At 45.1% G+C, this 14118-nt stretch overlaps 1 protein-coding gene across 1 annotated transcript in view; it reads right to left on the minus strand.

The window, feature by feature from the left end:
* Nucleotides 1-2532: 2532 nt before the first annotated feature.
* Nucleotides 2533-14118, minus strand: part of cacng2a (calcium channel, voltage-dependent, gamma subunit 2a) — a 58299-nt gene continuing 46713 nt past the window's right edge. Inside the window, exons 3-4 of the mRNA XM_031560278.2 lie at nt 6243-6383; nt 2533-4807 (exon numbers count right to left, since the gene is read on the minus strand). Coding sequence (XP_031416138.1) covers nt 4215-4807; nt 6243-6383 — 734 coding nt within the window. The 3' untranslated portion in view covers nt 2533-4214. The remainder of the gene's footprint in view (nt 4808-6242; nt 6384-14118) is intronic.

The following is a 14118-nucleotide window of genomic DNA, read 5'->3' on the forward strand; positions in this document are numbered from 1 at the left end:
TTTCTTTCCTAGAAGCATCCATTTCATTTTCCTGACCTCATTTGTGAAACATCAAAGCGGTGGGAGCGAACCGCTCGCCTAGCTTGGCGCTCCGCTCCTGAGTCGGCGCTGGAGCCTGAGAGTGCTCACGCAGATATGAGAAATCAAACAGCTGGAGAGAGGAGAGAGGATGGTGGAGGATGCTGGTAGTGGAGGGTGGAGGTGGAGGAGGAGGGTGGAGGATGGGGTGGGTGGGTGAGGGGGGGGGGTGGGGTGAGGGGGGTGGGGGGTGGGTGAGGGTGGAGGATGGGGTGGGGTGGGTGAGGGGGGTGGGTGGGGGTGGGTGAGGGGGGCTCGGGGTAGAGGCTTAAGAGCTACTTGCTCGCATCATTTTCCAGTGGAATGGAGGCACTGAAACAACCTCATCTCTTTTTAAAAACCTGCATCCGTTTGCTTGCCTTTGCTCGCTCGCCTGCCTCAGCGCCAGTCTGAAAAGACGCCCCCCACCCCACCCCCATCTTTTTCTCAGTCTCGATTTTAACATGTATAATTCTGTTCCGAGTGCCTGTTTCTCAGTACACCTTCACACACGCAGACGCACACACACACACACACACACACACACACACACACACACACTCACACACACACAGGCATGCTTACAATCTCATCTCCACGAAGGCCTCTCTAACAGGTGCATGTGCCTGTGAAAATGCCGCTCTCAGGACTGCCGTGTAGGAGGATGTTGGCCGATGTGTTTTACCCAAAGCTGCCATGGTGGGGTGTGTTTGTATGAGAGTGTGTTGGGGGGAAGGGGTAGAGGGGTGGAGGGGTGGCCTGTGGTTTTTATTGCAAAGCTGTGTTCTGCTTTTACAGGAACATGTCGCTGGAAAGGGACGTTCTGTGGTCTTATTTATTTATCCTCCACCTTGCCTGCCTTCTGCTGATGCACCTCGGAGGATGTGGGCCACCCAGGCACAGGGAGAGGATGTAGGCCACCCAGGCACAGGGAGAGGATGCAGGTGAGGGGAGAACACGGAGCAGAGGACGGCCCCGCCACTCCGGAGCTGCTGCCTGCACAAGGAGTAATCCGTACCTGTTACAACCAAAGTGGGCACATTCAGTTTATATTGAGAAAAAAGGCAGGGGAGGAGAGTGTGTGAAATTGATGCAAACACACACACACACACACACACACACACACACACACACACACACACACACACACACACACACACACACACACACACACACACACACACACTCAGTGGTGTAGTGTGGATATTATAACAGAATTTGTAATCTTTTGGCTATGCTGTGTCCACCAAGGACAATTTTTGATTGACATTCTTTTCAACTTACCTCATGAGTTCCTGAAACTCTCATTGTTTTAGAATGTATTATTTGCCACTGTGAAAGACAGGACACTGTATAATATGATGCACAAAACAAATCTGGAACTGTTAGAGGTGCAGTCTGAAATTTTTTTCATCCAATTTGGCTGATTGCTCCTCACGGTCTTGTCCGTTCAGTATGTGTGCTCAGAAAAACGTATACACAGTTCGTATACAGTCCTTGCTCTGTAAATGGGAAGCAAACAGTGGGTCAGACGGAGCCGTAAACAATTCCAGCCAATCAACACGTTGCTTTGAGACCATGGAAGAGAGGGGTGTAATTTGATTGGCTGCTGAGGTCAAATATCAACAGCCTTTTGCCAGAATTGCAGACTCTATCTACAGTTTGCAGTATATTTCATTGGCTGGCTAAAAAAACACAAGTCCAGCAGTTTTGAAGGGAAACTTCATTATTTTTCAACCTGGGCCCTATTTGTAGATCTTTTTGGGTCCAAAACTTTTACTAAGGACAGTTAACTATCGAAATCAGTCCAGTATTGAATTAGAAGGCTTAAAACCGGCAACAGCAAAAGCCTGTACATTGGAATCCTATGAGGCAAACTGTAGAAAATGACTACAGCACTCACTGAATGGGGGATCCCAAAGTGTCCCTTTAAGGTGTAGACTTATGATCAGAAGTAGAGTGTCGTTTTTGTTGTTGTTGCAACTACAGAACTAAAGTACCTTCAGTGAACACATGTCAATAGCTTGGTCCAATATTAACTTGAAAACTACTAGGGGGAGCTACATATAAGTAAAAAAAATCAGTGACATCTGGATGACAAGTATCTGGGGGTTAGTAACACGATACATGTAAACTACTATGTCAGAGGATCTGAGTATTCCTAATGCTTTTTTTAAGTATTAAGGATTGGCTGCCTTTACACTAAAAGCCTCAATGTAGAAATCAAATGTGTGTGTTTGTTTTTGGTGTAAATAAGAACATACTTGGGTGACTCAGTTCTGTTTGACTATATGTTCAGAATATGAACAGCTATTATTGTGTCATGCCTTTTACAGTACACGGCTCATTGGAAATGCTGAAGCTGGACAAACCCGATTGGTCTGTTGTTCAGTTCTTTCACAATGAAGTACCCTGCATAGGTATGCATATGTGTCCGAGTGAAAAGACAGGTAAATACAGACATGTAGATAGAAACAGTGTTTTCCCCCCCTAGGGTTGGTATTTTATTCATTGGGACTTGATGCATCCAAGTTAAGGATCATACTGTTTTGGCACCTTTAGATTTCATTTCATCTTAAACAACATATGAGAAATCAAAAGAGATATGACTAAGGCTGTGTGAATAAAAAAACACATACATACATATACAAAGAAACAAATCAAAATAAAAAAACAGTTGTTCTCATTGTTGATTGTTCGGTTTATCACCAAAAAGCTCAAAATAATAATGATAAAAAAAGAAAAACAAGAACAAGAGAAAGAAGATCCCCCCAAAAAAAACCATTAATATTTTAAACTTTTGCAACATCATTTTTTCCCCTATAGTTATCGTTATCCTTTCAAACGTAAGTTTGTCAAGAGCAGAACTGCTGTAATTTTATAGCATGCATTTAATTTCTGTAATTGTGAGTCACTTAGCTTCGTTTCTTGTAATAACTCGTACTTTATCTGTTGCTTGCTGTTTTTTTTTTCAAATGTTTTTTTTCTGTAAGGATTTATTTATTTTGTGTTCTGCATTCTCCTCTTTTCCTCCCCCTCTCCTCCTTCCTTTGTCTTTTTTTTTTTGGCAGTCGGTGCTGGAGTCTCTGATCCGCGTGATCTCCGACCCCTCTTTCGGTGTGTCAGTGAAGGGGTTCAACTTATGCGTTTGCGCTCCCATGACAACCAAAAAACAACAAAAAAAGAAAGCGAACAGGGACAGAAAAAGACGAGAAGGTTCTTTTTTAAAAGAATAGATTTTTTTTGTTTTTGTTTTCTGGTCTCTTTCTCCATATATTCCTCTGAAGGATGATGGTCTCCTCTCTTCCCGGCTTGAACATGTCTGTAGTCTCTGTGAAGCTCCCTTCTTTTCCTCCTGCCATAGTTCATGGAAATGAGTCTTTTTTTTCTCATAAAATATTACCCACAGCACTTAAATTGAAATTGTTGTTCCTTTTGTTGATTCTTTTGTTTTTGTTTTTGTATTTTTTGTTGATTTTTTGCTTCAGGAAAGTCTTGATTATTAACTTAATTTATTTATAAAATTAATACATATATATACTATATATAGTACCTTTGTAAGAGTATGCAGGTTGGGCTATTCATTATCGAATTCCCTACTGCACTGGTTCACAGTTTTTTATGCAAATAATAAATAAACTAATAAATATGTCAATGAATTAAAAGAGGCTAGTGTTTGGGCGGGAGGGAGGGATAGCTTGTCGCCCGTCTATATCTATGTGTTGACCAAATTGAGATTTTTAAAAGGAGACAGAAAAAAACCAAAATGGAAGAAATTTTCACAAGCTATCACCTCCCTGTTTAGAAGCTCCGCCCTCACCACTCCCCCCCTCCCAAAATAACGTCCCTCCCTCTCTCTCCCCCTCCCCCCTCCCTCCCTTACCTAAAGCACCCAACATTCTGATTCTCGTATCACAACCCAGACAAAATGTCTTCATCTGTGGCAAATGGGGGGAAATCATGCATACATGTTATGACCTTTCAAAAAATATCTATTCAACATAAATCAGATTTCTGGGCCTATCCACTTCCCCCTCTCTGTCCAGACCCTCTCTCTCTCTCTTGTTCTCCTCCTCCCTCTTCTGTTCTCCCTCCCTCTCTCTTTCTCTGTGTCTGTCTCTTCCCCCGATGGTCAGGGTTGGGCTGGGCTCCCCCCTTCATACAGGCGTGGTGCGTCGGTTGGCGGCGTTGGCCGAGTCTTTCAGGTCCTTCTGGATGCAGTTGTGGACCTGCAGGAAGTTGTGGTCCCTCTCCGAGTTGTAGGTGGCCGTGGGCGTGCCATGCGAGGCCTTGAGGGTGTCTCCGCCACCTCCGCCGCCCCTCCTCCTCCTCCTCCTCCTCCTCCTCCTCCTCCCTCCGCTCCGGCTCAGCGGGTACATGGAGATCTCGGTGGAGGGCAGCGCCCCGAAGCCCTTGAGGCCCACGGGCGAGGTGTCGCGCGAGTGCGACGGGTCCGTGGAGCGGGAGGAGGAGCGCGAGCGCCGGCGGTAGCGGTAGCGGTAGCTGGGGATGCGCGTGATGGCCGTGGCCTGGAGGTATTCGGCGGCGTGCGTCCCCACCCGCAGCTCCCGGTGCCGGTCGATGAACATGTGCACGGCCAGCACACCCACCATCTCGGCCATGATGAAGGAGAGCGCGCCGAAGTAGAAGCTCCATCCGTACGAGTAGCTGTTCTTCTTGCTGTCGCTCTTAGAGGGGTCCCCTGCGTTGGCTGATATGTAAACGATGATGCCGATGATGTTGCTGAGGCCTGGTGATACAGTGGCAATGACATGGGGAAGTGAGAACAAGCTAATTAATGTATTGTACTGTAATAATATATACTGTTAATATATTGTATTGTAACGGCCTATTACCTATACATTTTCTTCTTTCAATTCATTTTAAAGCAGAGAGTTAGCATGTAGCATGTTAGTACAAGTGTGTAGCATGTAGCATGTTAGCAGATGGTTTCCGCCTTCATGCTCTCAGTTAACCTGGGAAATATAATGCCACCTCTTTATTTGTTTGTCTTGACTGTCTACACAAAAGCTTCATCAACCTGAAGGATCCATTGGTCTCAGTGTTGTTGTACCTTTGACCTTTTTAGTTTCTTTGCTGTACTCCAGTGCAAGTTGCACTTGTAATCAGTAAGCTGGTGGGTTATGGTTAGTAATGTGTATCAATAAGTAGGCTTACTAACATGAGCAGTACACAGTATGAAAACTCTTGATTAATTAATTACTTAAGTCTATTGTGACCAAGGGCACTCAGTATAAAGTATGCCTTAACATTTAATCCAGGAATTATAAACAGGCTGAAGTTTTAAAACTTGTGTCCACTGTGAGGTTCTTCTCTCAAATTGCTGTGCCACTCATGATGATTCATTTGCACCAAATAACACACACACACACTAAACACTTTTCAGCTTAAGCAGCGAAGTGTTCTTCGGAGGATTTGGACTTTTAAGTCAAGGACGGGGGGATTGGGCGGGAGGTGATACGAAGGGGATGAGTTAGCTAAATGTTTCCCCGTCCTCCCTCACTGAAATCCACACCATTCTTTTCCAGACAGTGGCGGACGCTGCGGCTGGCGGAGCAGAATGCATCTGGCGTGGGCGCCGCAGAGAGTCAGGCCCGGATCCGCTCAACAGTCAGCAGCTCTCAGGGTTTGCACCCCCCCCCCCCCCTCAGCCGAGAGGCGCTACTGAGAAGTCGTCTGTGACAGTGTAAAGCCATGATGATGGATCATTGGGAAAGTGTGTCAGGGACAACATATTTTTAGAGTTTAATCCCAATGGGTTTCTCTTAGCCTAGCAACAGGATCAGAAGAGAGAAAAAAAAGAAAAAAAAAAAGAAAGAGTCTGTCCGTAGTGACTGTCTTTTCTGAGGCGTGTCAAGCTGTCATCCTGCTTTGGTACTGTACACTGATTCTACAGTAGTCAGACTCCTAGCTTGTGTTAATGTTGTACAATCGGAGTACCTCGGCGCAGTGCATCCGCTAGCATTCGTAGCCATGCTATGGAATACACATTACCTATTTAATTGATATGCCACTTTGGTTACCTGTTGTTACCTGTGTGATTATGTTCGATAACCACCGTATCTCTCTCACCTTCTCTCTTTTTTTTCTTTCAATCTATCTCCCCCCAACCTCCCCCCCCCTCACCCCCCTCTCTGTCACTCTCTCCTGTGGTCTCTTCTCACCTGCGGACACGAAGAGGATGCCGGCACTGAGGATGATGTTGTGGCGGGCCTTGTAGAACTCACTTGCAGCTATACACAGCCCCGCCATGAAGAGCAAGATGACGCTAAGGATGGGGAAGATGCTGGACGCTCGCACCGCACCTGAGGATGGAGAGACAGGAAATAGGACAGAGAGAAAGAGAAAGAGAGAAAGAGAGAGATGAAGGGGGGAGGGAAGGGAAAGAAAACGCAATTACACGCAGTAGTTTTAGCATCTGCTCCCCTCGCTCACAGCACAGTGCAATCAACACTTTGTCAGCAGTGTAAATGTCTTCAGCAACACCATGTAATCTCTCTGTGTGTATGTTCCCATGTGTGTGTACGTGTCTCTGTGTGTTTCTCTTTCCCTCTCCCTCTCCCTCTCCCTCTCCCTCTCTCTCTGTGTGTATGTTCCCATGTGTGTGTACGTGTCTCTGTGTGTTTCTCTCTCCCTCTCTCTCTCCCTCTCTCACTCTCTCTCTCTCTCTCTTCTCTCTCTGTTTCTGTTTCTGTTTCTGTGTGTGTGTGTGTGTGTGTGTTTCTCTTTCCCTCTCCCTCTCTCTCTCGCTCTCTCTCTCTCTCTGTTTCTGTTTCTGTTTCTGTGTGTGTGTGTGTGTGTGTGTGTGTGTGTGTGTGTGTGTGTTCTCTCAGTGAGACTGCTCTTGTGGGGCCTTTCTTCCACATACTTTAACCACTCAGATTCTGGGTCACATATAATAATAATAATGGATTTTATTTGCACTTTAAAATACAAAGAAATCTCAAGGTGCTTAACATAGTATAGACATATGCCTTCTACACCTTTTTTTTGTAAGATCTGGCAAATTAATACGTTTGAAAAAAGTGTATTTTTAATGAGTTAGTGTTTGAATATGCCATGGATATGTTTATTATCTCTGTAGACAGACCCATCTGAATGCCGCTGAATTCATTGAATCTACGTGGCACTATATAAAAAAGGCTAGAGAATTGTAATACTTGGCTATACACTCTTTGTACCCCCACCTGTCATTATGCCCGCACTCACATGTAACACTTTCCTTTTTGGACTCTGCTGTTTAAAGTTGGTTCATTTTCATAAATAGCAGCATCGCCAAATCATCTGAACCTGCCCCTTGACTTCCAGATTGTTAACTCAATGTCCTGGAGTACTGAGTGCTATGTGTCTGGTTGGTAGGTTGAGAGAGATATGGAACAAAGTTCACTTCATGTGTTTAAAGCAGCATTAAGAAGATTGTTGACAAAAACTAGCGCACTAACTGTCTTAAAGAAACCTGGCAAACACCATCAACCTCCCAATTGACACTGACATAATCTTGCTAACATGCTACCTCATGTCTTTTGGCAATGCTTTTGGTGCTTGGTGATGCCGTGCTGTGAAAGCTTTCTTACATTTTCGCAGGGTATTCTGGCCTGGAACACAGACCTATATCAGGCATATCCTGGACGGCTACTGGGGAAAAACAGGTGTGTCCTTCACATGACCATTTCATATCAAAATGAATTTGAAGATGATACCAAAACTAGTTGCCTATAAAAAATCTACCTCAAAAAAGTGGCAAATTGTTGCATAGGTTTGCTTCAGTTGACGGCACTTGGTTTCTCATATCCTCAGTCACCTTGTCCTTCCTTCCCTGACTGGATTGCTTTCTTTCTCCTCCTCACCTCACCCTATTCTTCCCCAGGGCTGGACTGGGTCAAATAAATTGGCCCTGGTGTTTTGGCTAAGACCAGCCCACCACAGTTGATCACAGCACGCACCTTGGTGCCTCCCTTGAATGATATCACAGTATAGGCTACTCAGTGTTCTATATACCCAAACCACAAAGCGTGGCAGTGATTAAGAGGACAATGCAAGCATGCATTTTTAATAGTCTCAATGAGGTAATTGTATGAAGACATTAGGTGAGAGATAATTAAGTATTAACATATCAAAGTCCATAATTATTGGATTGCATTGGATGCAGAAAGCAACTTCATCAAAACACTACATTAGTTAATAATACTACAGGGGTAATGGGCAAGTTGTTATTGGAGGTCTGATCCAGTGTCACTTGCCATGAGCAAAATAATCAAAGCTTAGCATGGGGCAGTGTGGTTTGTCTGTTTGGGATCTGATTAATGACTGTCATGGTAATGACACAATTTCCCAAGACACAATTTTAGGTCTTTACAAAGCATCAACAACTGCTACCAATTTTTAACGTTAATAGTTATCAATATAACAGTGGGCCAATAACATTCTTCTTAATATGACAATATATTAAAGAAGATATTTTTAGCTCATTGAAACACTGACAGCCAACTAATAGCTTGCTGACATGCTACGTTTAAGCAATATAGTACGAGTGCGAGTGGGGTAGGTAAGGGATATTCCCACGGGTGGTGTTCGGCCGTAGCCACGAGGCCGGAGGCCGAGTGGCGCAACGTCTTTTGGAATTATAAGAACTTTGAATTAACGGTTATCGCTTAATTGTTTCATCGCGGAGTGATTTATTATTAGCTGTGAAAAGTCCGAGTTGGGATGTCCTGGGATATTCCAACTCATGGAACGCCTCTCGTCCAATCAGAAACAGCTAAATAATTCAATAGAACCCAATTGTTTTATAATCTACTATAACCTATTAACCTTTCTTTTGTCGTGAAGGCTACTAGTGCTATTTGGCTCAACATTATCAAGGGAGGCTTTATGGGATGCTGAACTTGAAAGTAGCCTAATCTAAAATCACTACTGCTCTTTGATTCTGTGTTCATCACCTTACTCATGACACACTCCTGACGCCTGCTAAGCCATCTGAGCGTCTGGGGAGCCATTGTGCATCGCCTTCTTCCTTGGTGCCCTTTGACCTCATCTTCCTGTCCTATCGTTAGCCCCGCACTCTCTCTAGCAGCTCACCGGGCACAACGGTGATGCACAATGGCTCCGCAGACGCTCAGATGGCTTAGCAGGCGTCAGGAGTGTGTCATGAGTCAAATAGCACTAGTGGGGTAGCTTTCACGACAAAAGAAAGGTTAATAGGTTATAGTAGAACGTAGCATGTCAGCAAGCTATTAGTTGGCTGTCAGTGTTTCAATGACCATCAGAATCAAAGAGCAGTAGTGATTTTAGATTAGGCTACTTTCAAGTAACTATTTTTTTTAAATAACTTTTCTAACCCTAACCCTAGCAGCTCACCGGGCACAACGGTGTTAGCGATGGTGCTGCTGCCTCAGAAGGTCCTGGAACAAACGTGACATTTGGCAGCAGAGTCTGTCTTGTTTTGTCCTTGTTTCTTAGCACCTCGCTTGCACTTCGCTTATCCATTTTGTCACTCTATTTTTTCGACACTGAGCCAAAGATGTCTAATGGTTGAGACTGAGGCACAAAGCTGGATGGCTTGTAAGATGTGATTGAAACAGCCAGTGTCAGTTAAGATGCAACCAATGGGGAACTCTGTCTACTTTATGGTCCAGTCAAAAATTCAATGAATTCAAAAAAATTAAATTATAGTCTGATTCTGTTGGCCCTAATCTCTCAGTTTCGTTTTCTTATGCTCTCTTTCTCGTTCCTCACTATCTGTTTAACATGCACACACACACACACACACACACACACACACACCTACACTTACACACACACACATATTCTCTCTCTCACACACACACATGCACACTCAGACTTTCATCAGGCTGCTGCTTAAATTTTCACTACTTTCACCTCATCTCCATCATACTGCGGACTCAGCAGCCCCCACCTCAGCCACTTGCACTACCCCCACCCACTTCTCTCTCTCTCTCTCTCTCTCTCTCTTTATACCCATCTCACTCTCTCTCTCTCTCTCTCTACTCATCTCTCTTTTGCTCTACCCGTCTTGCTCTCTCTTTCTCTACCTTTCTCTATCTTTCAACCAATCTCTCTCTCTCTCTCTGTCTCTACCCATCTTTCTCTCTCTCTCTCTCTCTCTCAGAAGTGCTGCTGATGAAGCAGAGCTTGCGGTGCTGTGTGAACTCTGCCGGGGGGGGGGGGGGGGGGGGGGGGTTGACGACTGTGGCTTCTGAGGCCCCTCTGCGTGATACCACACAGGCACAGACTGTAAGCACAGGACAGGAGCGGCCCCGGGTGAGCGTGAAAAACAAAGACGGGACCGTGGCGTAAGACAGCCGAACACATTCTGCCTCTTCATAGTTTCGCTCATTGAGAATGCGTCTCTACGCCCGCCAAGGTGCTACCGATCATCCAAAATAAGCGATGTTATCCCTGTGTGTGTGTGTGTGTGTGTGTGTGTGCAGGGGCGGACTGGGGGAAAAAAGTGGCCCGGGAGTTACTGTCAGACCGGCCCACTCAATACACGCTGCGCTGCCCACTCAATACACTGCGCGTTGCCCATTCGATGCATCGCACGTATAGACCAGTCAGTGGCCTACTTGGAAAAATACCCATACACTTAACATTATTTTGGATGATTACAAAGAAATTACATCATATATGTTTTTTTTTAATAACATTTGGATCCACCAATTTGCCTGGGTGGACACATGGAATAAAATGATACTGGCTATTGTAACACTCCAAGGTAGGTATTGGTTGCTAGATGAATAGGCTTAACTCTGGGCTAGTATCAGATGGTTATACGTATAACTACAGAACATTAAGGAATGAATATCCACACAATAAAGAAACTGGAATCAGAGGGTAGAATTAGTATGAACTATATTGTAGAAATGAACAGAATAGAACATACGATGGGGTGTGAACATCAGTGGTATCAGTAGTATTGCATGCTGGGTGTGTGATTGTGTGTGTGTAGGGGTGTTGAAGGTGCATAACAAAACAATAAGTTAAGTAACAGAACCTAAACTAACTCTGCTGGCCCGGGCGCATTATAGTCACATGATAATACAAAACAATATCATTATACTCATGTGTTAGTATGACCTCACTATCTAATCTAGATAACATATTAACATTGTTTATAATGTTAGTGTTGTGTGTAACACGGTGATTATAGCATAACAAGCTAGCTGGTTAGAAATGATAAGATTGCTCTCTTTACAACTTCCACCATGGATAGCTTGCTCATCGATTGTAAACAAGTGACTACGGCTAACATGTTAAAGTAGATAATCTCGATGATGACAATAGGGCCAGCTTGCTTATTTTACCAGATCATAACGGTCTCAATTTTGGACATTTATCTACCTAACGTTAGCTAGGCTAGTTGGTAGTGAACGTTACCTCATCTGTGAAAAGCAAGCTAACATTGGCCAAGTCAACGCCACAATTTACCTTGTATCACTGTCACTGTCACGCGAAATAACAGTCATAAATGGCCCAGAGTTTTCCTAAATGCAATTCCTCAAAACTACCAGATGCCCCACGGGCCGCTCCGTGTTAGAAGGGCTGACGGCACACGTCACTACGGTTGCGTGCCCTGGCGGGTCGTATATGCAAATCCAGGTGCGTTTAATTTAAGAATCCTCATCCTCAATCTGCACAGCTGAGAACACTTCGGCTGTGTAAGAACCCATTTTCAGGTGTTTATTAATAAGGTGGAGATCGTTTCTTACGTTGAATTTCTGAAGTCCGTAGGAACACATTTCAGAAGACACTTCAGAACATTTTCGAAAAATCGGCACCATGAGTGTGAATACAGATCGCGAGGAGGAGTATAAAATTCAGTCAGTGATTTAACTGTTATAGTTAATAGAGGAAATTATACGTGTTCTGAGAAGTATGGAAAATAGTTGAAGGTGCCGACGGTGTAAGTGGGAGGACCGGTTGATGATAGATGAGGGCTGGTATTTTGGACCATCCCAACCTCGTCGGCCCACCGGGGATTCCCCCGGTATCCCCGATGGCCAGTCCGCCCCTGTGTGTGTGTGTGTGTGTGTGTGTGTGTGTGTGTGTGAGTGTGTGTGTGTGTGTGTGTGATGTGTGATGTGTGTGTGTGTGTGTGTGTGTGTGTGTGTGTGTGTGTGTATGTGTGTGTGTGTATGTGTGTGTGTGTGTGTGTGACAAAAGCTGAATCCTGGACATTCCTTGGCCATATCCGTGTTATATCGGGGCCAGAGTCACCTGCTATCCGGGGGAAAAATCTTGGCCTCGGCTGCTTTGTCCGCGGAAGGTTGTTCCTCTACGCACCGTCACGTCACATTTCCAAGGTTGTCCCTGGGGTGTCTTTGCAGGTAGAGTGCGTAGAGAAAGATTCTTGGTTAATCAACGCAGGCTGCCTTCACAGTTAAGCTGTACGCAGCACCATCCAGACACACTGTTGTGCTTCATCTTTCTCACCCGTGGCTGAGTCAGCATCACCTGGTTATTATTCAGGTGTTGTTCACATACGTTTGAAGTTCAAATAAAAAAAATCCACCACATCCAGTGAGGTACTTAATTGAAACCATAATGAACATATGTAGAAAAGAAACACCTGAGACTATCTTTTAAAAATGACTGACTCGACACTCGACTCGAAACTACTTGCAAAGCAGACAAAGGTAGATACAAACTTGGAGGTGGCGATAGGTGATCGATTGCTCCTCTTAAGAGAAGTCGGGATTGGGTTGTTCTCATACACCGGTAAGGTCGGTAGGGAACAGTGTAGTGCAGTAGAATGCACACAGTAAAGAAGGTCTCGTGAATCACTGATCCGTCGGCCCTATACAGTTACTCTCCCTCGTCATGTGGCAGACGCTTCATCAAAAAGGACTTACAGCCCGGTACCGTGAAGCCATTCATCTCATTACCACTTGTTCCCTCATGACCTTGGCATAGCGACTGAGCACCTTAAGATAAATATGGCCTATATATATATATATATATATATATATGTAGTCTCTAAGTGGTGTAGGAGTTAATACAGTGGAACGCGACACATGTGATCATTGAAGGAGCCAAGAGAGTGTGTGATTCAAGAGGTCACCTATCCGCCCAGTCACACAAATTAGGTCTATTAGATGACAGGCCCGGCCATATTTATGAATGCTATTTTCATTTTCTCCTCTTCTCCACCTTCCTGTGTTCCAGTCCGTCTCTGGCAGTTTCTGTCCTAAAACATGTCATCTTATGCAGCTTTCCCTATTTTCTACCGCTCTCGACCCATTCTTTCTGACTAGTCTCGCGTGTCCCTTTCTTCCACTCGTTTCCGTATCTGCTCCTGTGTCAGTCAGGAACAATTTTTAGATTTGGGAGGAAATAAAATACCCTCTCTCTCTCTTTTCTCTACTCCCCTTCTTTTTCTCTATCCCCTCTTTCCCTCTCTCCTTCAGTCTCTGTCTTTTTCTCTTTTCCACTCATCTGCTGGGTGTTGAGTTGCAGGTGTTGGTCCGTGATTAAATATTTAGGCACGCGCTGCTTGATGACCCTGCCTCTGTCCCTGCCCCTACTCCCCTCCACCACCCTCCCATAGGAGGCCGGGGTCCTTCACACCAGCAGTCACACAACATTACCTGTGAGAGAGCCACTGCCCCCCTCCTCTCTCAGCAAGTCCCCCTCACCCAGCACCACCCACCCGCCCCCTTCAATCCATCCACCCTTCCCTCTTTCCAAAGGAAAAGTGAGAGAGAGAGAGAGAGAAAGAGAGAGAGAGAGCGAGAGAGATAAAAAGCGGACAGAGGTATCGACTGTGGACTCGAGCAGAGGGCTCTGAACCGCAAAGGCTCAAGGTGACAGCGATGTTCCCGGAGGCCTCCCCGGGGACGACGCGCTGCCGGTCTGAGCTCTTCTCTCCGAGGACGGACAGAGAGAGACAGGACAGGGGCATTCGGGCCTTTGAGAGCCTGCGTGCATGCTGCTGCAAACGTTGTTGTTGGGTCCTTTTTTTTATTATTATTCCTTGTGATTTCCTTCAAGTGCCCCTCTGGGTCCTTTTGTGTTGCTCGA

This window comes from Clupea harengus, chromosome 1 (assembly GCF_900700415.2).
Source record: "Clupea harengus chromosome 1, Ch_v2.0.2, whole genome shotgun sequence".
Lineage (NCBI taxonomy): Eukaryota > Metazoa > Chordata > Actinopteri > Clupeiformes > Clupeidae > Clupea > Clupea harengus.